Source organism: Heteronotia binoei, chromosome 11 (assembly GCF_032191835.1).
Source record: "Heteronotia binoei isolate CCM8104 ecotype False Entrance Well chromosome 11, APGP_CSIRO_Hbin_v1, whole genome shotgun sequence".
Taxonomy (NCBI): domain Eukaryota; kingdom Metazoa; phylum Chordata; class Lepidosauria; order Squamata; family Gekkonidae; genus Heteronotia; species Heteronotia binoei.
In genome coordinates, this window is record NC_083233.1 from 14,086,919 (window position 1) to 14,110,721 (window position 23,803).

Consider the following 23,803-nt stretch of genomic DNA (forward strand, 5'->3'; position numbering starts at 1 on the left):
TGTGCAGGTACACTTCGTCCGATGAGGTTACATGATAATAGATCCAGGTGGGCAGCAGTGTTCCCTCTAAGCTGAGTTAGTGTGAGCTAGCTCACAGTTTTTTAGCTCTGGCTCACACATTTTTGTCTCAGCTCAGGAAAAACGGCCCCAGAGCAAACTAATGCATGCAGTAGCTCACGATTTAATGCCAGTAGCTCACGAAGTAGAATTTTTGCTCACAAGACTCTGCAGCTTAGAGGGAGTATTGGTGGGCAGCTGTGTTGGTCTGAAGGAATAGAAACAAAGTTGGAGTCCAGTGGCAGCTTTATGACCAACTGCCCGCCTGGATCTAACACCATTATCATGCAACTCAAGCTGGATCTCTCTGGACCTCCAGTAAAGTGAATCTGCTCCCTTCCCCTAATGTCTTGTGGACAGTTCCAGCATCACCCTAGGCTAGGGAATAAACTTTAAGTCCAGTTGCACCTTTAATTCTGTGTGTAAGCTTTCATCGCACTGCTACAGCACCAACCCCAAATCAGACTTTTCCCTGCAGCCACTGTGGCCAGATCTGCCTGTCCCGCATTGGTCTTGTCAGCCACCAGCGCGCCTGCAGCAGACGTGGACTACTGCACCTTTCTTAAATCTTCGTTCGCAAAGTCAAGCCGAGAGAGAGAGAAGCTTTCATGTGCATGCACACGTCTTCAGATACATGCACACAAATACTCATACCCAGAATTTATCTTTGTTGGTCTTTAAGGCGCTGCTGGTCTCAAACTTTGTTCCGTTGCCTCAGATTAACACAGCTACTCATTTGAAATTACCCAAGAGTTCTTTAGATACTCTCTGGGTCTATATGAGGGGAATATAGTGTAAAAGCTCAGAGAAAGGCAAAAAATCAATAGATGCAGCTTTCCCGTTGCTGCACTTGTTGAGAGCCGGCCCTTTCAGAGAGGGAAAAAAAGGAAAACCATCCATCAATTCTCCCTCCATCTCCTTTTTGGCGTCATCTCTTCCAACCCGATCGTTTCATTTTGACAGGCCGGGAACAAGGAAAGGGCATAAAAAGCGCGCAAGCGCGTCGGAAACGACTAACGCGCATGCTCTCTGCATCTCGGTCGCCGTTTGAGGGCATACGGCTTCAGCGGCCGTAACTGAGCCTGCGCATCTCTTCGCGGCTCTCATGCTTGGTAAAGAGCGGGCGAAAGGGGCGGGGGAAGAAAACGCGGGGCCGGGAAATGAGGCCGCGCTGTGGTGGTTATGAATAAAACCAAAGCGCAAAGCGCTGCGCCTGTCCCCTTCTCACGGTCCAAAAGCACTGAAAAGTCAAAAAAAACGGGCCCCAAGGCTCTTTCTCCTGACCGAATGGCGTCGCTCTGCGGCGGCCTCCCTCACGAGGGGAACGAATGCCTCGTCCACGTCAGGCGGAGAATGCCTCAGGCGGGCCGGGTTAAGGCCTGAACAAGGGTCCCTTGGGAGAGAAGCCGCAAGAGAGTCCCTCAGGCTCGCGCGCTCCCCTCGTTCGAAACGGCCGCGCCAAGTCTCGCGAGGCTTGCCGTAGAGGGCGCTGTTGGGGGGGCGGCGGGGGGGCGGGTTTTGCGGGGGTCCCTTCCCCCTCCCCTCCCCTCCCCTCCCCCCGACCGGCGGGCCGTCGCGAAGACAAAATGGACGCCGCCGTCGCGGGCCCCGCCAGCCCCAGCCGCTCCGAGGGCGAGGAGGAGCCGTCCACCTCGGCCGCTGCCGGCGCCGCCTCACAGGACTGCAGCCCCGAGGAGGTAGGGAAGGAAGGGAAAGCGCGGGAGAGGGAAGGTGCGGCGCTCCGGCCGGCCCTGGGCGCCAAAACCGCCCTCCCCCAAAAAGGCCGCCATCGCAGCCTCAGAGAGCTCCGCTGCCTGCTCTGGGTTGCTGGGGTGACCTATTCACACATCGCCTGCGGGGCTGACACGCGACACGCGTTGGACTGAGCGAGGCCGGCTCTCTACGCAGGCGCAGAGATGTCTTCAGGCTTATTGCGGTTATTATTACTGGCTCCATGCATCTGCACAGGGCATTTTTGGTAGAAGAAGCTCAGCAGGAACTCGTTTGCATATTAGGCCGTGCCCTGTGACGTCACCATTGTTTTGCACAGGGCTTTCTAAAAGAAAAGGTCCAGCAGGAAATTATTTGCGTATTAGGCCACACCCCCTGGAATCACCATTGTTTCGCGCAGGACTTTTTTGGCAGAAAAAGCCCAGCAGGATTTCATTTGCATATTAGGCCGCACCCCCTGGCATCACCATTGTTTCGCGCAGGACTTTTTTTGACAGAAAAAGCCTAGCAGGATTTCATTTGCTTATTAGGCCACACCCCCTGACACCACCATTGTTCTGCACATGGCTTTTTTTGGTAGAAAAGGCCCAGCAGGAGTTCATTTGCATATTAGGCCACACCTCCTGGGGCCAAGCCAGCCGGAACTGTGTTTCTGCTCAAAAAAGCCCTGCATCTGCATAATGAAAATGTGTGGTTTTAATTTTAGGCTTTCTCTTGCCTTTTTCCATAATGGAACTGTGAGTGGTGCAGAGGGGGCGTGTGTCTCCTTATCTTGGCCTGCTCCCCCCTCCCCTTTTACTCCCATAGCTGGTGACATCCTAAGATTGGCAGCCTCCAGGTAGGGCCTGGAGATTGGGAATTATAACTGATCAGTTCCCTTGGAGTAAATGGCTGTTTCGGACTTTACTGTATTATATTCTGCTGAGGTCCCTCCCCAAACCCTACCCTCCACCATTGTTCCCTCTAAGCCAGGGGCAGGGCTTTCTTTGTAGAAAAAGCCCAGCAGGACCTCATTTGCATATTAGGCCACACCCCTGGCACCAAGCCAGCCAGAACTGTGTTCCTGTGCGTTCCTGCTAAAAAAAAAAAAAAGCCCTGGCCAGGGGTGTCAAACATGCAGTTTGGGGGCCAAATCAGGCCCCCGAGCAACTAGCTGTCATCTGCTTTCTTCGTCCTATATCTTGCTTCCTTCTGCTTAACAGCTTGCTTTGCAAGGCTTGCTCAGTTGTACAGGAGCTACAGAGCAAAACCTCTATTTTCTCCATTGACTGAGGCTCTTCCCTTGGGGAGGAATAGCTTGCTTTGCCAGGCTCTCAATTGTGCAGCAGAGCTACTGAGTCAAGCCTCTCTTCCTTCTATTGGCTGAGGCTCCTTCCCCTCCTAGCACCCTGGGGAAAGAAGGAAAGGGCCAGAGCTTCATTTGCAGAGTTCCCTGGTTCCCATGTGAGAAATACAAAGAAAGCGTCTTTAAGACCAATGAGTGCTAACGTTTTAAGCATGTTTTAAGTTTTTAAAAAAATATATATTTGTGTTTGGTTCTTGATAAAGTTCTGCTACCTAATCTTAAATAGGTACACGCATGGCCTGGCCCAACATGGCTTAGCCCAACCCAACACGGCCCGGCCCTCAAGATCTCATTTATGTCAGATCTGACCCTCATGAGTTTGACATCCCTGCTCTAAGTTGCAGAATCTTGTGAGCAAAAATTCTATTTTGTGAGCTGCTGGCATTAAAGTTGCGCACTACTGCATAAACGATCGTGCTCTGGGGTCATCCTTCCTGAGCGAAGACAAAAATGTGTGAGCTGGAGGCTAAAAAGCTGTGAGCTAGCTCACACTATCTCAGTTTAGAGAGAACTCTGGTCCTGTGGCTATTTGGGATTTGAAGGGGAGGCCTGGGTCTTGAAAAGTTAAAAGCTATTTTAATAGGTGTTTCACCAGAAATTGGGCAAGAACCATAGTCTTATCTTCTGCATACTGTGGTGCAGAGAACAGGACATTATTATAACATTTGATTCATCTACTTTGCCAGGCCTGTGGGTCAAGTTCTTCCAAGCAAACCCTTATATCTCTCATTTAAGGCAGAAGTGGACTATGTAGCTATATATTTTATCCTTCCATAATGGAGCTCAAAGCAGTGTCTGTATTTCTGCCTTTCTTGTCTCTATCCTTGAAGTAACCATTTGGGGCTAGTAGGTAGGATTGCCATTTCCAGGTTGGGCAATTTCTGGAGATTTGTGGGCAGAATCTGATGGTGGTGTGGTTTGGGGAGGGACTACCCTTCAAGTCAGCCATTTCCTCCAGGATAATTGATCTCTTTTATCTGGAGATCGGTTGTCATTCCAGGAGATCTTCAGGGCCCACCTGGAAGTTGGCAGCCTTACTAGTAGGAGAGAGTGCAACTGGCTTAAGTTTACCCCACAACCTTCATGGCTGTTGGGGAAGGCTGAACTCAATTCTCCCAGATTGTAGTTGACTTCAGGCTTTCATGGTCTACCTATTTTGTAACAATCCCTGTATTGTAGTGATTGCATCTATTTATTTGTACTGATATCATCTGAAAGAAAGGGCTGTGAATGTGGATCTTTCGCTCCCCATTTATTTTGTTTATTTATTTTTTATTTATAGTCTTGGACTCAAGGTGGATTACACAGTTTAATCTCTGTATAATTTCTCATTTGGACTCAGAGTGCGTAAATATGGTTGATGGATCGGACATGCAGTAAACAATGCAAAAGGATTATCGTTATGGAACCAACCATAAATCTAAAACCAGAGCTGAAGCAAAGCATAAGTATTAACATGACACATTAACAGTGCAATCCTAAAGAGCGTTATCTAGTCTATGCCCATTCATTTCACAGTGCTTAGACAGGAGTAACTGCATAGGACTGTATTATGATACGAAATTTCATAACAAGATCCTAGTTCTATCCCAATAGTGTGGGATTATTAGTGGCCGGCAGTCTTACTTTCAAGTGTGCGGTACCCTTTAAGTACCTATTATTTTATTTCTTGAATTTGCCTTTATTTTATTTTTTTAATTCACCTTTCTCTCCATTGGAGACCCAATTTACAGCTTTTATTAGCTGTCTCCCTTATAGAGCTTAAGGTGACTTACAAACATACATAAAACACATAGGATAAAATGCATTAAAACCAAAATTTTAAATACGGTAACTCCTCAGGACTGTTACTTAAGAACATAAGAGAGAAGCCATGTTAGATCAGGCCAATGGCCCATCCAGTCCAACACTCTTGTGTCACACAGTGGCCCAAAAATTTTATATATATATATATATATATATATATATATATATATATATATATATATATATATATATATATATATATATATATATATATACACACACACACACACACACACACACACACACACACACACATACACACTGTGAGTAATAGCCACTGATGGACCTCTGCTCCATATTTTTATCTAACCCCCTCTTGAAGGTGGCTATGCTTGTGGCCGTCACCACCTCCTGTGACAGTGAATTCATGGTCTACCTATTCTGGTCTACTTAAGTTAACCAAATGCAGTCCTAAATAAAGCAGTCTTAAACCGTCTCCTAGAGATTGAAAATGATTGAAAGCCAGATGTGCCTCCCTGGGATAGTTGTTCCATCAACTCATGTACCTACCAAAAAAAGCTTCTTAGGTTGATGGGAGTCTTGTGATCTTGATTCCCAGGCAGGAACATATGGGAGAAGACAGTCCGTCAGATAACCAGTATTTCTTTCATACTGGAACATGTAACCACCACCCAACAATTCTTTCCAGGAGCCTCCTCAGCCTTCCCTCCTAATTTTTCTAAATCAGGGGTCCCCAACCCCCGGTCCGTGGCCTGTTAGCAACCGGGCTGTGAGTTGTATAATTATTTCATTATATATTACAACGTAGTAATAAAAATATTAAGAGGACATTGGATTTATATCCTGCCCTCCACTCCCAATCTCAGAGTCTCATAGCGGCTCACAGTCTCCTTTATCTTCCTCCCCCTCCACCCCAAACACACCCTGTGAGGTAGGTGGGGCTGAGAGAGCTCTTACAGGAGCTGTCTTTTCAAGGACAACTTTGCTAGCGCTATGGGTGACCCAAGGCCATTCCAGCAGCTGCAAGTAGAGGAGTGGGGAAATCAAACCAGTTTCTCTCAGATAAGAGTACGCACACTTAACCACTACACCAAAATAAAGTGCACAGTTGTATCATCCCAAAACCATTGTCCCTCCTCCCCCCCCCCCCCCGGGCCCATGGAAAAACTGATCTTCCATAAAACCGGTCCCCAGTGCCAAAAAGGTTGGGGACTGCTGTTCTGAAGGATCTGTATTCCCCTTCTGGCCATTTGCCTAACTGCAGAAAATTTCTGGATAGGAACCCAAGTGTAGGAATAAACACAAAATAAACATACAGACAGAATTATCAATATAGCACAGGTCTAAAGCTGCCAGCTAGCCAGATTTTTACATGGTGGTAGCTACGTATGCAGTGTAGTGTGCCGCTGTGCTCTGTAAGTACCACTGCATTTTTACGCCGCCGCTTCTGGTTTGTTGTGTAGCTTGCACCCTTTCTCCCCCCTCTCCTTTCAGGCAGAGCCGCAGCTGAAGACTTCCTGGTTTAGTCAGTGTGATAAGCCAGATGCCTTTCCATCCACCGGCTGCATTTCGATTGCAACGACAAGCTGCAATTAAACTGCAGTTCTTGTCGCTGTGCTCATGCAATCAACTTCACTAATTCCGTCTCCTTGGGCATGGAATTTGGTTAAAAGTGGTTTGAGGAAGCTCCCAATCTGTCTTTTCCGTCTGAATGAATTATTGATCCCTTGCCCCCCCCCCCCCCATTTTAAACCTTGGAGAGCTCCCATTGTGTTTGTACTTGGCTTCAGGTTAAACATAGGTTGCTGTTACATTTTTACATAGCCTGTAACTAATTCTTGATTAGAACCCCAAGTGCATAATTTCTTCAGGTTCCTGTGTTGGGAAATAATAACAAATTTTGAATACCTAAACCAGGAAGTCTGGTGGAGGCTCTGCATACAGTGGGAGGAGGATGGGGCGGGGAGTGTGTGAGCTGAAGAATTAATCACAGTTACGTTTGTTATAAACTGATTCTGATTTTCTTGTTACATCTGAATAGAGCTTCAGTGTTTATTGAATTACCTTCCTTTATCAAATATATCAGTTCCATAACTTTTGGATTTTGGGAAACAATGAGGAATGTTTACAGCATATAATAATCACATGACATACTTTTTAGTGTTTGATGACTATAACAAACATGCTAAATTGGATTCTCATTGCTTTGCACCAGAATATTTCCTAATTGAGAATTTTCTTGCAGATCTACCTCATTACTTCCAAATAATTGCCAGGATCCAAAGAAGTAATTGAGTTTTGCCTAATAGAATTTTTCATGTTTTTCTTCCAGCAGCAGTAAAGTGCTAGTTTTTCTTCCAGTAGCAGTGCTAGTAAAAGTCAGTGGGCTTAGAAAGCTGTAACTTTGTGTAGGGTCACACTCACTTTCAAAGCAGCTTCCCATGTAGCCTGGCAACCTCTTTTAGAAATATGAATTAAAATTACCCTTGGTCATATAGAAATTGTTGCACAGTTCTTTGAGTCCTGGTCAATTTGGATCTGGCTTTAGGAAATACTTAGGTCTTATTGGTTGTAAGGTGTTGTACTTGAAAGCACAAACAGAAGCCTCTTTCTTCATGTCAGAACTTCATACTCTGTAAATTGTTTTTTTGGTCTGTCGGCCATGAGACATGCTGCCATAATAAGAACTTTGAATTTTATTTACAGAAAAATGACCCTCCATTTCAACTCAAGCCTCCTCCAAAGGCATCTAAGTCTGAAAAAGAAGTTGATCCAGAGTATGAGGAGAAAATGGTAAGTTTTCCATCTTGGAAGTCACTGTTCTTAAATAAGATAATAAATTTTCATTAATTGATTCATGTCCAGTTGCAATAGTCTTTAATAGAAGGATGCATTGTTAGAATTTTAGTTCATTGTTAAAATGCTGAGCAAGGATCCAGTATCCTCACATAGTTTTGGTTATTGAGCATGAGATAGATTGATTGCATTTTAAAATTAGTTTTCTGCATTTTTTGATGTTTCTGTTCTTTCTTTCGCCCTTGCCCAAGATCTGTTAATTGACCCTCCTGAACTTTAAGCAACTATTTCATGATCACAGTGCGGTGATTCCTTTATCTCCTTAGCAAGTTGTAGAAGGAATGTTTTTCTTTTATGCTCTTCCCAGGAGCTCAAAGGGGGTGTTATGCCTGAGAACAGTATTTAGACTGTCCTTTGAGTTACTGGGGCCTGCCCTTGTTTTGCATTTCCCTGTAAAGGATGAACTCTATATCTGCTCAGGATGCCAGCTTGCCAGTGAATGAGCTGGTGTCAGAATGAATCCATTCTTAAACAGAACTGCTTACTTTACTGAGCCTGCTTCGGCGGGGGAGGGCGGGGTACAAATAAAATTTATTATTATTATTATTATTATTACTAACAGAAAAGCCTTTAAGTGATTTTTTCTCTCCTGGACAGATCTCAGAGAAGGGAAGGGGATTTCATTAGGGGTACATTAAGAGTCCTGTGGCGCAGAGTGGTAAAGCTGCAGTACTGCAGTCAGAGTCCTCTGCTCATGACCTGAGTTTGATCCCAGCGGAAGCTGGTTCAGGTAGCCGGCTCAAGGTATACTCAGCCTTCCATCCTTCTGAGGTCGGTAAAATGAGTACCCAGCTTGCTGGAGGGAAAGTGTAGATGACTGGGGAAGGCAATGGCAAACCACCCCGTAAAAAAGTCTGCCGTGAAAACGTTGTGAAAGCAACATCACCCCAGAGTAAAAAACGACTGGTGCTTGCACAGGGGACTACCTTTACTTTTTTTAACCTTTACATTAAGAGAATCCCCCAATGTGCATACACACGTACACAATATTCCAAAGATTGCAACTGGAACTTCTAGTGGTTCACATGAACAGAATTGAAAATGTAAGAAGGTGTAGCCTTTTAGAATGTCAGACTAGGATCTGGGAGGCCCCGGTCTGAATTCTTATTCTCCTATGACCTTTGGCCACTCATATACTCATAGCCTAACATACTTCACAGGGTTGTTGTGGACTTGCAAGGATAAAATGGAGGAGAGGAGAATTATGTAAGCTGGATCCTCAGTGGGGGTATAAATGAAGTAAATACATGAATTAATCAGCCACTGTGGGAAATTTATACGCAACCTAATCCTGTGTATCTTGACCCAAAAGTAATTCTACATTTAATAGGACTTACTCACCAGTAAATATGTGCGGGGGTTGCAGTTGACATGTGCTTTCCAGGAAGTTGGTCCCCTTAACTCAAGTGGATTTATTGGCTGACTGAATGCAGAGGCTGTCAGCAGAATCCCTGCAGGAAAACACAAGTCTGAAGTGTTACATGTTGCCTTAGGCATATCTGGCATCTTTCAAAGGAGGGCTTGCTGAGCAGATTAAAGCCATTTATAGATCAGCTGTCAAATAACATTTCCCCCCTTGAAGCGCCTAGTCACTTGTTGAATGGCTATCACTTAAACAATTATGCTTTTCATAAAGAAACCTTAAAGAATAGCGTTTTGGAGTTTCTTTTTGGAAAGCTCTTACCCTTTCAGCTTTTGAACTTCTTATTTCCACAGGTGAATGGTATAGAAAGAACTCCCAGTTGTTTGATTTCTGAACTGTTTTGAAGCTCAAAAATTCTTTTAGAGGGGCTTACCTTAAGGGAAACCAGGTTCGAGAAAGGGCAAGGCTCCCATACTTCTAAATAGTTGTGTGGAACTTTCAGAAGGTGCAGGTAGTCACATCACAGTGGTGTTGGGGTGGGGCAAGCTAAACCACACTAAAGTTTTTCCTGCTGCATTATTGTTAAAGCTAGAGGAGAACCATGTCCTCTATTATGTGTGGTCAACCTGTTTTGTCCATGCAGTGTCGGTCACAAGGGCATATAACAAGTAATGTTTCATTTGTAAACAAACTCCAACAGAGGTGCTAAAAGCTGAGAAATCCTTAGAATGATAGTGGTCTCGAATAGGGTTGCTAGAAGACATTAACATTCCAGTCTGGTTAAATTACAACAGCCACAGGGATCATTCCCCCTGTGTTGTTCCTGGCAGGCACTGCTGGCAATTTCAAGGGCAAGTGCTGTTGTACTCAAATTCATTAGCAGAAAGGCCATGGCTCCCTTGAGATCCCAAAGAACCACTGCCTACCAGAGCAGGCAATTCTGAACTTGGGTTGCAAGTCAGGCAGAGCCAAGGGTGGGTTCCTGGAAGGCAGTCTGCATCCATGCAAGGGAGGCCAACTCAAGAATCCAGTTGAAGAGTTCTGAGCAAGAAATCCATTACTAAGGGGTTGTCAAAGAGCCATAGTCAAGTAGTTCAAGGGTAACTCACAAGCAGAACCAGAAGCTATAGTTAACATGCCAACAGTCATACAAGTAAGACAGCTTCCAAATACCTCCTTCTCACCTAACAGCCTCCCTTGGCTGGTTTTTATAGGCATGTATACCCAGCAGCTCAGAAGTAATTCTGCAACTACCCAAGCTGCTGGCATCAGGCCAGGAGGCAAGCACTCTGCCATCTTTCTTGTAGTCCTGCTTGCAGCCTTTCTCTGCAGCGCTCAAAGGGTGTGGGTGATGTTGGAGGGCTGGGAACGATCAGTTTAGTTTCACCTATAGACTCAGGGCTGAACACTCTAGTGCTGTTGCCTGTAAATCCTGATCAGCCTGCAGTTTGTCCTCCTGCTTGATGGCTTCTGCTTACTCAGAGCTCCTCTTCTCCTGAGGGGTCCTCATTGAGCTCTGACTGACCCATGACAGCTTGATGCATCAGTGGCCCAATTCTGACTCTTCATAAGGCCATATATTCGTTCATTTATGTTTGAAAATATTGACAGCTTTTTGCTGCTTGCTGGAATGTCGGTTGATAATGACTTCAGAGGCAGATTTTCACCTCATGCTTTCTGTCTCGGGCTTATATTAAATGGTCCTTCCTTGCTTTGCATAGATGTTTGGTTCCCATACCAGTTTTAATCCTCCCATCGGGGAGGGACGGTGGCTCAGTGGTAGAGCATCTGCTTGGGAAGCAGAAGGTCCCAGGTTCAATCCCTGGCATCTCCAAAAAAGGGTCCAGGCAAAGAGGTGTGAAAAACCTCAGCTTGAGACCCTGGAGAGCCGCTGCTAGTCTGAGAAGACAATACTGACTTTGATGGACCAAAGGTCTGATTCAGTATAAGGGAGCTTCATATGTTCAATCCTGTAGAGGCACAGAATTGGTAGAAAAGTAGAGAACTACTTTTTTTAAAAAAATGAGAGATGTTCATGTTTAGTACATGACAGTCTGCCTCACTCTTTATCTTGATAACAGATTTGGAGTGTTTGGTAAATGGTGTTTGTGGAAAGGCATGAACAAATTCTGTGTTCATTGTTATATTGCCCTCATGTGGTGAAAAGATGTCAAGATCTGACTGGAAGGATGGTGACAGCAGTATTGTAATGGCAGTATTAGCACTGCTGCAGCACTCCACATTGTTCAATGCACTTTATGTGTATCCAAAGAAGTGTGCATGCACATGAAAGCTTATATCCAGAATTAAACTTTGTTTGTCATAAAGGTGCCACTGGACTCAAACTTGGTTCTTTTACATGTATTGTCCGGTTGTAATCCTTTCAACATCCCTTTAAAAGTACTTCAGTGTGCTTACTTCCAATATTCCCTCTAAGCCGCAGAATCTTACGAGCTGCTGGTATTAAAGTTGTGAGCTGCTGACATTAAAATTGTGAGTTACTGCATAAATTATTGTGCTCTGAGGTCATCCTTCCTAAGCTAAGATAAAAATGTGTGAGCTGGAGGCTAAAAATCTGTGAGCTAGCTCACACTAACTCAGCTTAGAGGGAACACTGCTTACTTCCATATTGAATATAGGTGTAGTGTTATACCAGCCATGTATTTGAGTCATACTCTTCTAAAAGTATTATTTCTCAAAAATGCAAAAGTATTAAAGATGCAGTGTATGTTTAGTTTCCCCCCCAAAATAAAATACATCATGCATTTTTAAACTTGCTTCTACCCTAGAGAAATTGCCATTGATTGCCCTTTCAAAGCAAAAAGAAAGAAGAATGTTGTACCAGCTGGAGTAAAGAGACAAAGGAAAAAACAATGCTGCAGTGGGAAGGCAGTTTTATTCCAATATGTTAATAACCCCTATACATTTCTCATTGAGCTTCCTCCAGGGGAAGCTGGTTCAATGGGAGCATCACTGCGTTTATCCCCCTGAGAAAGGTAGATGTAAAATGCATAGAGGTTATATTGGAATAAGATTTTTTTTCCCTTTCAAAGTTAGCAACAATTACGAAGAGATCTGCTTCAGATGTTAGAAGAGATGACTCCTCTTATCTATCAGCGGAGACAGCTGTTGTCTCTGAGTGCATTTTGCAAAGTCACGAGTATTACATTTCAGATATTATTTTGCTTTTATTGCTTTGCCTACAGAAAACAGATCGAGCCAAAAGATTTGAATTCCTTCTGAAGCAGACAGAGCTTTTTGCGCATTTTATCCAGCCAGCAGCACAGAAATCACCAACGTCTCCCTTAAAAGTGAAACTTGGACGGCCTCGGATAAAGAAAGATGAAAAGCAGAGCTTACTATCCGCTGGGGAGTATGTTTCATTTTTATACTTAAAACCCTTTTAATGTTCAAATGGCGCTACAGTTTGCAGCTTAAATCTTATTATGCAGGTATTTTTATACCACGTAACTATAGGAGATACACTATGTAAGCCTGATTATGACTGCCATCCATTTGAAAGGGATACATTAGGACGGTGTTATCATTTTAGCATAAGCTGGTATCCAGTTACATACTCTAATTGATCCCCATAGGTAATATACTCGTAAGCCAAAGTAGCAACCTTTAAATGTGTCTCTATAATTCGGATTGCTGTTTTAAAATCTTGCATTTTCTTAAATATTTTCGAGGTGGAAATATTTCAATTTAAAGTAGTTTCCATGAGTCGAGTGTAACAAAACCATGAATCTTTGGCTATGGTAAATGAGCATCTTCACCAGAATTTTATTGAGATGTATTTTGACCTGGAATTAGACATGGGAATCGTATTGAGATGTATTATAAATCCTATTGTACGTTGAACAGATTGTGTTGTACATTGAACAGACTGAAAAGAACATGTTAGGGGGGAGGCTAGGTTAAAATACTTCTTCTCGACCTGCTTGTTTTCTACATGTGGGCGTTTCTACAGAAGCACATTCCATCAGGTGAGCAGTGCGAAGAGGTGAAGCCCAGAAACAGGTTAATTTCTCAAGTGAGAATGAGGCCTTGGTTAAATGCGCATACACATCCGTATGGGTGCCTCATGTTGGACTTGGCCTGTCAAAAGCGTCTGTTGATAGTCATTGACGGTTATAGCTGAACACCGTTGTTATCAAAGTTATGGGAAACAGCCCTGTGTACTTATGGAGCGCGGCATAACAACCAATAATGATCTGAATGTCGAGAGAAATCCAGTTTGCATAATTAATATGCAGAAGGATCCTGGTCAAGAGCGCTTACTTTGCACATGAGCGGGAGTGTAGTTTCCCCATTTCTTTTGCAGTTATCGCCACAGGCGCACAGAGCAAGAGGAGGATGAAGAACTTCTTTCCGAGAGCCGGAAAACCTCCAATGTGTGCGTCCGATTTGAGGAATCTCCTTCTTGTGAGTACATTCACCGATAACTCTCTGTTTGTTTAGATGGCTCTGGTGTAAACCAAGAGTTTAGATATCTAAATGACATTTTATGTTTGTTTGTTTTTTTTGAAGATGTTAAAGGAGGTACATTAAGAGACTACCAGGTTAGAGGTTTGAACTGGATGATCTCCCTGTACGAAAATGGTGTGAATGGCATTTTGGCAGATGAAATGGTAAGCAGGCTGTTTTCTGAATGTGTGTTTTCCTGGTGTGGGAAAGATGTGTCCTTCTTGGGGCAAGGTTGTTCTCAAAGGTGGAAGCATAAGCCAGGAAGGTTATGGTAGTTTGCATGCAAATTGGGGAGAAATAAATCTGAATCGGGGGTTGCATTCACACTACACTAAATAATGCGTTTTGCAACTGGATTTTTACTGTGTAAGAATTGCAAAAATCCACTTGCAGAACGCTTTAGTGTGATTGCACCCAGAGTGAAGCCCACACAGATATCATTTGCCACAATGCCCAGCTTCTTTTAATAAGTGGCTTTCTTGTCAAACCTCCAAACATTTTTAAAGCTCTCTTGAAAGTAAAGTACAGTTTTAGACAGTGGTCTGCATCCCACTTCCTTGTGGTAGTTCAGATGGTTTTAAGTCAGTATTTAAAATATAGAGTTGTTTGCCCATAAGTTATTGTCCATTTAGGTAGCTGTTGGAGAGAAGATGTGGCCAAACTCTCTTTATCACACTTTTCTGTAACTTTTGTGATTCCCAATAAGTCACAAGGCATTCAGGTGAAAGTGGCAAGACTGAAATGGCCATTGACCAGTCTGCTAATAAGATCACACAAGAATAAGTGAATTGGGGATGGTGTCCTCAGGATGCAGTCCATATCCTGCTGAAATGAACGGCAACTCTCACATTGATTTTGCAGATTGGATGTAGGAATTCACAGCATTGGCTGTGGTTGCAAAGAACTTTTCACTGGGTCAGGGGCAGTAACCTCACTTGGAAATAAGATAGGACAGATGAATGGAATGAATACTGTTTATTTAATTGCTTTCTTTGGAAAACACCCCCTCCCCATGGGTCCTCCAAGCAGCTTATATTGTTCTCCTCCCCTCAGTTGTATCCTCACAACAACCCTATGAGAGAGGTTAGGCTGAGAGCATGGAATCAGCCCAAGGTCACCCAGCAAGCTTCCATAGCAGAGTGGGGATTGGAATCCAGGGTTGCGATCACACACACACTAAATACCGCCCTTTCAACCCACTTTTGGTGCACTTTCCAGCTGTATTTTACTGTTCCCAAGGCAAGTACATTGAAAGTGGATTGAAAGCACATTATTTAGTGTGTGTGATCTCAGCCTAGGTCTCCCAGATCCTAGTCTTAACTGCTACATCACACTGGCTATATAATTAGAATGTGCACTTTTTGATCTCCCATTGTTCTGTGGAGGGTGCATCTCTTTTCCAGATGTTAAAAATTTATTTATTTATTTATTTATTTATTTATTTATTTATTTATTTATTTATTTATTTATTCCGGGATTTATATCCCGCCCTTCCCACGAGTGGCTCAGGGCGGCTTACAACAAACAATAAAACAATAAAATCGGAACAAAGTTATTACATTTAAAATCAAACATTTAAAAACCTAAAAACCTTAAAATTTTTAACATTAAAACTATACAGTATCACAGAAATCTAGAAAGCTACATTATCCAGTCAGGCGTAGGCTAACTGGAAGAGGGTCGTCTTACAGGCCCTGCGGAACTGAGTAAGATCCCATGCAAGAAATTAATGAGTAAGAAATTAATGGATCTGCAGGCATCTCAAATAGTCAGGGAAGAAGAGTTTTGTTTAATTCTGGGAGAAAATGCATAATGAATAGTAATAGTACAGGCTGAGGCTCAAAACATTCAGTAGTAGCACAGCTCAGAGCTAGCTGTAATTAAAATTTAATTATCTGTAGTATTTCATGTATACACAGAAGAATGCTTATGAGAAGCGGTAGTTTTATAATCTCTAAACAAATTCTAACTAGAATGGTAATTTACATATCATAATATATTGAAATTATGGCAGATTTCTAGTCCATACTTTATTGTGATAGATTTTTTTCGTGCACAGATATAAATGGAAATTAGTTCAGTGCTGCTAGCAGTGTTGCATAACATTGTTGTTATTTTTTATCTATAGGGTCTAGGTAAGACTTTGCAGACCATCGCTTTGCTAGGCTATCTGAAGCATTATCGAAACATTCCTGGGCCCCACATGGTTCTGGTTCCCAAGTCAACTTTACACAACTGGATGAATGAATTTAAACGCTGGGTTCCTTCCTTACGTGCCGTTTGTCTAATTGGAGACAAGGATGCTCGAGTGAGTAAGAGCACAGATCACTCTAACAACATTGCAATTTGCAAGTCAGAGTGATATCTCTGAAATACAACCTTCCCCCCTCTTGTGTAACTCAATATATGTGGAATGTAGGTTGTAGGTGCAAGTTGTAGATGAAATTATTCTAATATACTCTCAGATTCTTTTAGAAATTTTGCAAAATCGTATAGCATTTGCTTGGAACGTTTAGGATCCTGGGGTGACTCATTATGGAGCTTGAATTTTTCCTTTCTGAGGATTAAAGGTAGTTCTTTTTTTCCTGATAGTAGAAAAGAGCAAGAGTCCAGCAGCTAAGGATGGGCACAAACTGGAAAAATGCATTCTGAGCTGAACTGAACTGAACAATTTGCAAAATGAACTGGTTCATGTCCCCCCAAACCCTGTTGAAAGGGACCACAATCCCTTTAAACAAGGTTTGCAGAAAGCTTGAAAAACAGGTGAGCAGTGGGAAGGCACTTTCCACCACTTGGTTGTTTTGGGCTGTCTGAAAAACAACTGAGCAGCAGGGAGCACATGCTGTTCACCTGTTTTTGTGGCTTTCACAGGGAACAGAAAGCGGGTTTAAAGGGACTCTGAATCCCTTTAAACTCCTGCTTTCTGCTCTTTCCATGAACTGCCACAAAATGCTTCAAAAGTTCTTGGAAGTTTGGAAGGGAGACCTGTCATGAATTTCTATTTGTGACCATCCCTACCAGAAGCACCTTAAAGACTAACAAAATTTGCGGCAAGGTATGAGTTTTCACGAGTCGCTGCTCATGAAAGCTCATACTGTGGCACAGATGTTGTTAGTCTTTAAGGTACTGCTAGACCCCTGTTTTTTTTTACTTCTGCAGACAGACCAACACACCCATCTTGGTCTTGGCTGTGGCAGTAGTCTCCAAATGAGTTTGATGTCCTGCATTACTTTTATTACTGCATTACTTTTATTTCTTTCAGAATACTAACCTGATAACACAAAAATACAGTAATGGTATTAACCCCCCCCTCCCAAATACAGTAAGCATATTTGTAGGTCTCAGAATTAAGTCATATGGATTTACTAGCCCCTCAGAAAAGCTAGACACATATCCCTATGTTACTAATTGAATCTTTGTGAAGATCTTATAATAATAATAAATTTTATTTATATCCCGCCCTCCCCGCCGAAGCAGACTCAGGGCGGCTAACAGGACATGGTCTATACCATGATATTATATAAAACAATTGTAAAATACAGTTAATAAATACATTAAAACAGTTACATAAAATTTAAAACTACAATAAATTAAGGTGCTATATTCAGTAGGTATATTCCGATGGCTAGATATCGCATTCAGGGTTCCTTATAAGCTTGCAGAAAGAGGGTGGTCTTGCAAGCCCTGCGGAACTGATTAAAGTCCCGCAGGGCTCGCACTTCCTCCGGTAGTTGATTCCACCAGTGGGGGGCCATTATAGAGAAGGCTTGCTCCCTCGTTGCTTTCAGTTTGGCCTCCTTTGGTCCAGGGATCCTTAAAAAACTTTGGGAGCTAGATCTTAGTGCTCTCTGGGGAATATGTGGAGAGAGGCGGTCCCTAAGGTAGGCAGGTCCTCGGCCATTAATGAAGTTAATTTTAATAACAGTGCAGTCCTGTGCAGAGGTTGATTATAACAGGTTTAGGATGGCATAACTGCACGGGATTGCACTGTAAATTGTATACCTCGGACAGCCATTGATTTCTTGAAGATTCTATATATGATCCTGGTGTTTGCCAAATTTTCTGACAGCTGTTAGCATGTATGATATGCTTCAGGTACTGAATGCTTTACATAATTCAAAGAGAATAACAGATCTGCAGGCAAGTGAAGAAGGGCATAGAATTTTATAACTTGTACTTGCTGCCAGTCCTACCTTGCTGAGAAGTGTTTACTGCCTTTGTTTTTCACTAGGCTGCTTTCATCCGTGATGTTATGATGCCCGGAGAGTGGGATGTTTGTGTGACCTCATATGAAATGGTAATTAAAGAGAAATCTGTTTTCAAAAAATTTAACTGGAGGTACCTGGTGATCGATGAAGCCCATCGCATAAAGAATGAAAAATCTAAGGTAAGCTTTAGTTTGTTTTTTATAGTTAATTCATGTCATAACAGCTGGAGCAGTGAATACCTTGGGGGTTGGGGTATGTGTGTGATGTGGGATGTTTTGGGAAAGGAAAACTTGTTGGTACATTGCCAAAAATTTAAAAGAGTGCATTGTGACACGCCACCCCCCCCCCTGGAATGATAGGTAGAAAAAGTAGAATTTAAAACAACAACTATCAGAGCTGTTTTATTCATATGGAATTAAAAACAATATCAGGTAGGTAAAATAACTAATAGCCTAATATTGAATTACTTTCAACTTCCATTTGTAAAAAATGGAACTTTTTGTATGGTGGTAATAAAGTTCTTTTAATGTTTTCTTAGCTATCTGAGATTGTCCGTGAGTTCAAGACAACAAATCGCTTGCTACTAACAGGAACTCCTTTGCAGAATAATCTTCATGAGCTGTGGGCTTTGCTCAACTTTCTTCTGCCTGACGTCTTTAATTCTGCTGAGGTAAAGCTGGAATGGGCTTTAAAGTATTGTTTTTATATACTCTTTATGAGAGAGGATAGGATAAAATGTGATAGGTAATCTGTGATAGGGATCTGTTGAGGCTGGGTGAGTGGGCGTCAACGTGGCAGATGCGGTTCAATGTGGCCAAGTGCAAAGTAATGCACATTGGGGCCAAAAATCCCAGCTACAAATACAAGTTGATGGGGTGTGAACTGGCAGAGACTGACCAAGAGAGAGATCTTGGGGTCGTGGTAGATCTCACTGAAAATGTCAAGACAGTGTGCGTCTGCAATAAAAAAGGCCAACGCCATGCTGGGAACTATTAGGAAGGGAATTGAAAACAAATCAGCCAGTATCATAATGCCCCTGTATAAATCGATGGTGCGGTCTCATTTGGAGTACTGTGTGCAGTTCTGGTCGCCGCACCTCAAAAAGGATATCATAGCATTGGAGAAAGTCCAGAAAAGGGCAACTAGAATGATTAAAGGGCTGGAACACTTTCCCTCTGAAGAAAGGTTGAAACGCTTGGGACTCTTTAGCTTGGAGAAACGTCGATTGCGGGGTGACATGATAGAGATTTACAAGATAATGCATGGGATGGAGAAAGTAGAGAAAGAAGTACTTTTCTCCCTTTCTCACAATACAAGAACTCGTGGGCATTCGATGAAATTACTGAGCAGAAAGGTTAAAACGGATAAAAGGAAGTACTTCTTCACCCAAAGGGTGATTAACATGTGGAATTCACTGCCACAGGAGGTGGTGGCAGCCACAAGCATAGCCACCTTCAAGAGGGGTTTAGATAAAAATACGGAGCAGAGGTCCATCACTAGCTATTAGCCACAGTGTGTGTGTATATATAAAATTTTTTGCCATTGTGTGACACAGAGTGTTGGACTGGATGGGCCATTGGCCTGATCCAACATGGCTTCTCTTATGTTCTTATGTGACACAGAGTGTTGGACTGGAAGGGCCACTGGCCTGATCCAACGTGGCTTCTCTTATGTTCTTATGTGACACAGAGTGTTGGACTGGATGGGCCACTGGCCTGATCCAACGTGGCTTCTCTTATGTTCTTATGTGACACAGAGTGTTGGACTGGAAGGGCCACTGGCCTGATCCAGCATGGCTTCTCTTATGTTCTTATGTGACACAGAGTGTTGGACTGGATGGGCCATTGGCCTGATCCAACATGGCTTCTCTTATGTAATATACGGCTCTGTCATTTCTTCTTTTCCTGTGTAATCTGTTCGGATCTGAAAAGGAAATTTCTACATCCTCATCTGTATAAAAGGCCTGTTAATTCTTTTAACTATCACTCATTGACTCAGTTAGTGGGCTTGGATTTTGGTATAACATCAGATGTGCGTAAATATATAGTTGCTGCAATTAAATGTTGTTTGTTTTTAATGAATATTGAAAAGCAATAACTTTTTTGTTACACTGCTATCTTTTTCTGGTCGAACAGCCTATTGACTTTAAGACCTAGATGGGAAATGTATATAGCTCTCTTTTAAAATACCTTCTTGCACTAATTTTAGATAATTGAAAACAACAAAATCACTACACATAATATTTTTTTAAACCTACAGGACTTTGACTCATGGTTTGACACTAAAAACTGTCTTGGTGACCAAAAACTTGTAGAACGACTTCATGCAGTAAGTACAATGGCTTTCTTTGCTGCAGTAAAATAAGAGGTTTACTCATTCCGTTGTCCTAGCTGGTATAAAAACATATTGTACAGAAAATTTAAATTATCTGAGAAACAAAGTATAGTAATGAAAAATAAGCCAGTATTTGCTGAATTCCAGTGATAATGTTCATTAGTTTACATCTGATTTAGCATTGCTTTTGGGACAGGGGATGTGTCTTTCCTGAAAGCAAATTGCTTAGGTTGACGCAGATTTCCTATTCATATTATGTATTCAGTAAGTTAATAATTTCACCAGTCCAAATGTAAGACTTCAGAAAGAACGAATGGTCATTTGGGGCGGTGTCCAGCTGGCTGGCCACCAACAGATACAGCTGGGTATTATCAGCATACTGATGACAACCCAGCCCCAAACTCTGCACCAGCTGTGTGAAGGGGCGCATATACCAACAGGCGGCAGAGTGAAACCCTCTCCCTAAGCGCCCCCCTCTGTCCCTGACTGTGAAGAAATGAGACAAGCCACTGCAATTAATTAGGAGGGCAAAAGGCAGAGTAAGAAGCCCAGGGTTTTGTCAGAATTAACTATCAAGGCACTGAATATATTAACCAAGGCTTGTGACAACCTGTAAAAATTGTTGGTACTTAGGTTTTGAAGCCATTTTTGTTGCGGCGCATAAAAGCGGAAGTGGAAAAGAGCTTGCCTCCCAAAAAAGAAGTAAAAATTTATTTGGGACTCAGCAAAATGCAGAGAGAATGGTAAGGAATCTTTTTTGTCTTCCTTGTATTTTAAATTTGTTGGTAAGGAGTTGTTTTTTGTTTCTCAGTAAGGAAAGATCTGTTCCCCAAAGTCTGAGGGGGGGGAATACAGTTATCCAGGAGGGCTGTAGATCAGGGGTCTCTAAACTTTTTGAGCCCGTGGGCACCTTTGGAATTTTGACACACCATGTTGAGCACAGCCGCAAAATGGCTGCTCACCTTGCCTTCAGTCACACAGTGAAGATCCTTGTGTTGGAGTGGCAGCTGTTGTCAAGGCAATGTCAGTTAAATCTTCAGTGGCCAGTCAGAAGCCTTGTTCGGCAAAAGCTCAATCTAGCTCAGCCCACTTTCTAAAGTCACTTGGTGGGCACCAGGAAAGGTATCACCAGCTGACTTGGCACTTGTGGGCATCATGTTGGGAACACTGGCTATAGATCATTGCAGATGTGTTGGGCTGTTTTAAGCTGGGACCTCTTGGTGACAAGCTGTGGCATTCTGTTAACTTTCGATGGCCTGTCTTTTAGCAGGATATTTCTGGTGACCCATCTGGCTTTGGCAGTCTGTTTCTTCATTTAATTGTGTGGGTTCCGTAATACTTGATGTGCGGCTCTCTGTCCGAGGATTTGGAGTAAATGCTGCTATAACACATTACTTGGCTCACGGTGGTATCTGGAAGCATGAAGAGATGCGTTGTAGTGGGTGGGGTTTTATTGTACCGTGGTGTCAATCATGTATTTATATAGTGGTGTCTAGAAACTTGTCCTGTTGTACGATCTGATCCAAACTCTGATTGATGGGGCACAGGGCTTTTTTTGAGCAGGAATGCACAGGAACGCAGTTGGGTGTGGCCTAATATGCAAATAGGTTTCTGCTGGGCTTTTTTCTACCAAAAAAAGCCCTGATGGGGTGTATATATATTTGTGTGTGTTAAATATTGTTAATAATTATAATTAAAAAATGCAGTTTCCAAAAGTCTGTTCCTGTGTTGTACTGTGAGCTTGTCAGAGGGACAAGAATGTGGGAATTTTTGGAGAGAGGTGCACTTGGTATATATCCATGGACCCTTAGCTAAACATATACGATAAAGCTGGTTTCCTGATTTTTTGACTGGGAGCTGAGAATTAATATTTAGGAAGGTGGAGGAAAAGGAAGAGAATGAGATAGTGTGTCAGAGATGCATTCCCTTCTCCCAACCCAAGAATTAGCTGGGAATACATGTGCTTGTGTGTTGGGTGTCTCAGTGTCTGTTGTGCTGCATGGCTGCCTAGCATCAGCCATTGTGAATTAGGCTTCTGGACCATGCTTGACCTGAGCTGGTAATAGAAACTTCTGTCTCTCCAATGCCAAGGGGGCATTTTCCTCCCTTCTCCACTCATCCTTGGTTGAAATAAGCACTTTGGGGGTAAATTCATTTGGATCCAGAAGGATGTTTCCCATGTGACTGTGCTTATGTCTGGTTTGGCATACTCGTCCTTCCTTCTAATGTGGTCTGAGTTTGGCCTTCCCTTCCTTACCAATACTACTTCCCTTCTGCAACTATGATTCTTGATAGGCTTACAGCTAGTGCTAAAGAATTCTCAAATTTATGTTAGAGTACTTTCCGTTTCCCTGGCCTGGATAGCCCAGGCTAGCCCGATCCCATCAAATCTCGGAAGCTAAGCAGCATCGGCCCTGGTTAGTACTTGGGTGGGAGAACACCAAGGAGTCCATAAGTGCTATACAGAGGCAGGCAATGGCAACCACCTCTTGTCTTGATGAAAACCCTGCGAGGTTGACTTGACTTTCCCACCATCACTTTTGGTTTCTGTGCAGTTTGATCCTAACATACCAGACTCTCACACACACTTATTTGTAAGTTTGTTCCAGTTAAATCAAGGGTGTCAAACTCGCATCCCGAGGGCCAAATCAGTCCCCTGGAGGGCTCCTTTCAGGCCCCCGAGCATCTGGCTGTTGTCTGCTTCCTTCTCCCTCTCTCTCGCTTCCTTCTGCGTCACAGCTTGCTTTGGAAGGCTTGCAAAGACTCTATTTTCTTCATTGACTGAAGCTCCTCCCTTGGGGAGAAAGGCAGAGCTTGCTTTTCCAGGCTTTCTGAATCACACAGCAGAGCTACTGAGCCAAGCCTCACTTCCTTCTAGTGGCTGAGGCTCCTCCCCCACCAGTCCCCTGGGGAAGGAAGGAAAGAGCCAGAGATTCCTTTGCCCAGTTGCCTGGATCCCTTGGGAGAAATACAAAGAAAGCATCTTTAAGACCAATGAGTGCTAACATTTTAAGCATGTTTTAAATTTTTTAAAAAATTCTGTTTGTGTCCTTTATAAAGTTTATGTCTCTGCTATCTAATCTTAAACAGATACACACATGGCCTGGCCCAACCTGCCATGGCCCGGCCCAACGAGGTCTCATTTATGTCAGATCCAGCCCGCGTAACAAATGAGTTCGACACCCTTGAGTTAAATAGTACTTTCTTTTGAGTAAAGACGCACACGATTCATATATACATGTTTGTGGCTTTAACAGCAAACCGTTGTTCATAAATTGCCAATGTTACTACAGGTATACAAAGATCCTGATGAAAGATATTGACATCCTGAATTCAGCTGGAAAGATGGATAAGATGCGGTTGCTGAACATTCTGATGCAGCTGCGGAAATGTTGTAATCACCCCTATCTCTTCGATGGGGCGGAGCCGGGTCCTCCTTATACCACTGATACGCACCTTGTGACCAACAGTGGCAAAATGGTGGCCCTCGATAAATTGCTGTCAAAGCTCAAAGAACAGGGTAAGGAATTACTGAATCGTATGGGATGAATTGGCTGCAGTTTGGGACACAGTTGGGAAGGGGAAAATCTTGACCTTTACGTTTGATTCTTGGCATTAAAGAATGGCATTAGCTCTCACCTCACAATGTCCCTGAGTACATCCTTTTACTAT

General features: G+C 43.0%; 1 protein-coding gene across 1 annotated transcript in view; it reads left to right on the top strand.

Moving 5' to 3' along the window:
- The first annotated feature begins 1,613 nt into the window (after positions 1 to 1,613).
- Positions 1,614 to 23,803, top strand: part of SMARCA1 (SWI/SNF related, matrix associated, actin dependent regulator of chromatin, subfamily a, member 1) — a 73,738-nt gene continuing 51,548 nt past the window's right edge. The window contains exons 1-11 of the mRNA XM_060248953.1: positions 1,614 to 1,754; positions 7,607 to 7,693; positions 12,326 to 12,492; positions 13,447 to 13,547; positions 13,653 to 13,753; positions 15,718 to 15,897; positions 17,821 to 17,976; positions 18,336 to 18,467; positions 20,057 to 20,125; positions 20,765 to 20,874; positions 23,425 to 23,651. Of these exons, the coding sequence (XP_060104936.1) occupies positions 1,644 to 1,754; positions 7,607 to 7,693; positions 12,326 to 12,492; positions 13,447 to 13,547; positions 13,653 to 13,753; positions 15,718 to 15,897; positions 17,821 to 17,976; positions 18,336 to 18,467; positions 20,057 to 20,125; positions 20,765 to 20,874; positions 23,425 to 23,651 (1,441 nt within the window). The 5' untranslated portion in view covers positions 1,614 to 1,643. The remainder of the gene's footprint in view (positions 1,755 to 7,606; positions 7,694 to 12,325; positions 12,493 to 13,446; positions 13,548 to 13,652; positions 13,754 to 15,717; positions 15,898 to 17,820; positions 17,977 to 18,335; positions 18,468 to 20,056; positions 20,126 to 20,764; positions 20,875 to 23,424; positions 23,652 to 23,803) is intronic.